General features: G+C 63.3%; 1 protein-coding gene across 1 annotated transcript in view; it reads right to left on the minus strand.

Annotated features, from left to right (window-relative positions):
* Window positions 1-1,371, minus strand: part of LOC104992621 (gamma-tubulin complex component 2-like) — a gene marked incomplete at its 5' end in the record, with an annotated part of 9,232 nt that extends 7,861 nt beyond the window's left edge. Inside the window, 5 exon segments of the mRNA XM_010845573.1 lie at window positions 7-120; window positions 207-396; window positions 656-855; window positions 1,038-1,146; window positions 1,149-1,371. Of these exon segments, the coding sequence (XP_010843875.1) occupies window positions 7-120; window positions 207-396; window positions 656-855; window positions 1,038-1,146; window positions 1,149-1,371 (836 nt within the window).
* Window positions 1,372-3,378: the final 2,007 nt, after the last annotated feature.

A 3,378-nucleotide genomic window follows, 5' to 3' on the forward strand; every position in this document is an offset into this window, starting at 1 on the left:
TTCTGCAGGAAGGATGGGATGTGCCGCTGCACCACGGTGTAGCGCAGCTCCCAGTACTTGTCGTTGTAGTCCTCCTGGATCTTCTCCTTGCGCAGCTCGTGCTCCTCCACCATGAACTCGCTGCAAGGCAGGGCGCGCGTTCCCGGGCATGCAGAGGGTGGGGGTCCGCAGGGCCGCTACCCCCCTCCCACAGCCCCCCGCCCCACCTGTACGGGTCGTCGATGATGCCCCTGTAGATCCACTTCTCCAGGATCTCAAAGTAGGGCACGCTGGCGGCCGTGGTGAGGTACAGACACAGCTCCTGCGCCTGGCTGTCGCCCGTGTAGCTGAAGCTCCGGTCGTGCAGGAGGCTCAGGGTTGCTCCCCCCACACACTCGCCTTTATCCACCGAGGTGGCTGCCGGGGAAAGGGCGGCGCTCAGTGCCGAGAGGGCCCCTGGCCACGGTGGGCGAGAGCCCTCAGCTCATCTCCCACCTTCTCAAAAGACCAGTCCTCTTTCTGGGAGAAATTCAAACTATGAAGCTTGGGTTTCTAGAAACTCCCAGAGTCTTCCTCTCGCAAATTCGTAAAACACAATACGTGATCTCCGACTGCTTGAAAAAACTGGAAGACAACCACCTTGACCCAGGGAGTCCCTCCCACCAGGCCCTCACACCTAGGGAGGCCAGGATGTCCACGGTGCGCATGGCTGGCTGGATGTAGAACCAGAGCTTCTGCAGAGACAGCAGGCCCTGCCGCTGCAGCTGCTCCAGCTGTGTGACCAGGATCAGGTACTCCTTCAGCAAGGTTCTCATGGCGGCGGCCAAGGCATGGTTCACCTGCCCGTATTCGAAGGAGGATTTCTCCTCGATGAATCTGAGAGAAGACGGCCCTGAGTGCGAGCAGCTGCGAGCTGCGTCTCGGGAGGGATGGCCCGAGGGCCTGTGGGCGCCACCTCCCGCACTCCTCCGGGTCTGCTGGCCCCACAGGGAGGCCGGCCTCTCCGCAGCAGGGCTCCGCATGCGCTCTCCAGTCACTGCAGCAAGCGGGGTGCCTACCTGGTCACGGTGGAGTAGCTAGCGGCCACAGGCAGGATCCTGCTCACCAGCTCTCGGATGGACAGGTCCAGGTTGGGGTCCACGAGGAAGGTTCGGCTCTGCTCCCCGTGAGGGGCTGGGCCGTGATGTACCTGCCGTCCACACCCACCAGCACGTACAGCAGGTCCTCCACGATGGCCGCCTCCTGGGAGGCCAGGGGCAGCGTGCCTGTGGGTGCAGACACCAGCGGGCCTCGCCTCCAGAGCCCTGCTCCCCTGGCCTCTCTCCCCACCCACTTCCATCTATGTAACTTCCTCCACCGCTGTGAACGTGAAAACCAAGGTGGCCGCCTGGGTTAACCGATCCTGTCGGAACCAAAGGCTGAGAGTCCAAAACCACCACCAGCAGAGGCACTGACCACCCAACAGCGAGGGACCACAGGACGAGTCTGGACCTGACGATCAGAGCCTTAAAGCAAGTAAAACCTTCCACACACAATCGCTTCATCTTCAAAGTGACAAAGTGCTTCTAACACGTCTTGTGCTCACAACACTCACAACCTGGTGAGGCTGGGTCGCTCAGAAGGCCGGGACCAGGCTGTGCCATGGGAGGGACAAAGACGGGCGCCACGGTCACCACGTGGCCAGGAGGAGACGCCAGGGAAGCTGGAGCCCGTCACGGATGCGGAAATCAGGAGAGGGACACAGACAGCGCGCTGGGCCACACGCGGCACAGCAGATCCCTCCTCGCAGACGGGGTCCCCCAGAAAGGGGAAACTTGAGAGCCCGGAGCTCTGGCTGAGGCCCCAAGGCAGGGGTGGAGGCCAGGGAGGGGCGAGGGACAGAGCCACATGCTGCTCAGACTCCAGGAAACTGGCTGTGTCTGCAGGACATGAGCCCGAGGCTCAGGGACCCAGCGGGAACCACACACACAGAAGTGACAAGGCGCCTGTGCCCACGGCCTTGGGAACAGGCCAGGAATTGTGAAGACACGAGTCTACGCCGCCCAGCCATGGGCGGGATGGCCCAGACAAGCAGAGGAAGCTGGAGGCTGGCGTGAGGAGATGAGCCTAGTCATAGGCGGGGGGCATGCCTCTGCTGTAGGAAGGGACTCGGGTGTCAAGGTGACTGTGGGGGGCACCACGCAGCTGGCGGGGGACGCCCAGCAGGGCTGCTGCACGCCACGCGAGGAGGCAGGGCCCCCCAGGAAAGGCTACGTCAGGGGGACAGCAGGGAAGGCCGAGGATGACTGTGACGCTCACGGGCATCTTGGCACGGATGGCACCGGGGCCTGCGGTGCCAGGCCAGGGTGTGACGGAGGCCAGGAAGGTGACACAGGGCCCGTGGGACAGACGCTGATCTCGCCACCAGAGCCCATGCAGTGTGGCTGTTGGAGAGAAATGGGCAGGCCACCTGTCCTGGCCAAGTCCTCCCTGAAACAGCATCACACAAGGTAGCCTCAGGGGCCACCCTCAGGCACAGCTCACCCCTCCCAGCAGGCAGCACAGCAATCCCGCTACAAAGAAAACCTGCCACATCAAACCCTGTGAGCCCGCCCGCCCTAGGAACCAGCGCCCGGCCGCCTCTGCTTCGAAAAACCGCACCCCACCTCAACCCAGCAAAGCCTCCCCAGAAGGTTCCAAGCAGCACCTCACGCGGTCTTGAACTGATCAGTCTTCTGACTGATCCAAATGTGCAAATCAAGTCACAGGCTGCACAACCTCGGGGAGCAGGTCCTCTCGGGGGCTTTCCTATGAACCTCTTTGGATCGTGTTGAACGTGCAGATGCCCCAACCAGCTGCCCCAGGAGGCAGGGCCCCAGGCTGCAGCATCAGAGCCCCCACCCCGCTTCTCGCCCTTGGATGTGGCCCCGAGGACCAGGCTCCATGAGTCCCACCACACGAGACCGCTGCAGGGCAGGCCCCTCTAGCGCCTGTGAACACGGCCATGCCTCCCGCCCCCGTCTCCCCTGTACACTGTGAGCAGGAGGGCAAGACTCAGCTCTCTGCCCCCAGGGGGTCACGAGACGTGGGGGAGAGGCACAGACACCCGCACACCCCAACGCCCCGTGGTGCTTGTGGCCAAGGCCATCGCCCCAATGGCAGAACCTGCAGGGACGTGACTCACTGTCGAGAAGGAGGACCCTGGTGATCCCGCTGCCCGCAAGTCACCCAAGCCCCAAGACACACACGCTCCTGAGAGCTGGGCACAAGCCAGCCCAGACACTGGCACATCACTACCCACCGGTGGGGGGCAGGATGTGGAGGCCAGGGGGTACCGCATGTGGCCACATGGCCGAGGGCAGCAGAGGGCCTGGGGGCAGTATGACGCCATCCACCCATCATCTCCAAGGAGATCAGCTT

Source organism: Bison bison, unplaced genomic scaffold (assembly GCF_000754665.1).
Source record: "Bison bison bison isolate TAMUID 2011002044 unplaced genomic scaffold, Bison_UMD1.0 scf7180017848604, whole genome shotgun sequence".
In the NCBI taxonomy this organism is placed as follows: domain Eukaryota; kingdom Metazoa; phylum Chordata; class Mammalia; order Artiodactyla; family Bovidae; genus Bison; species Bison bison.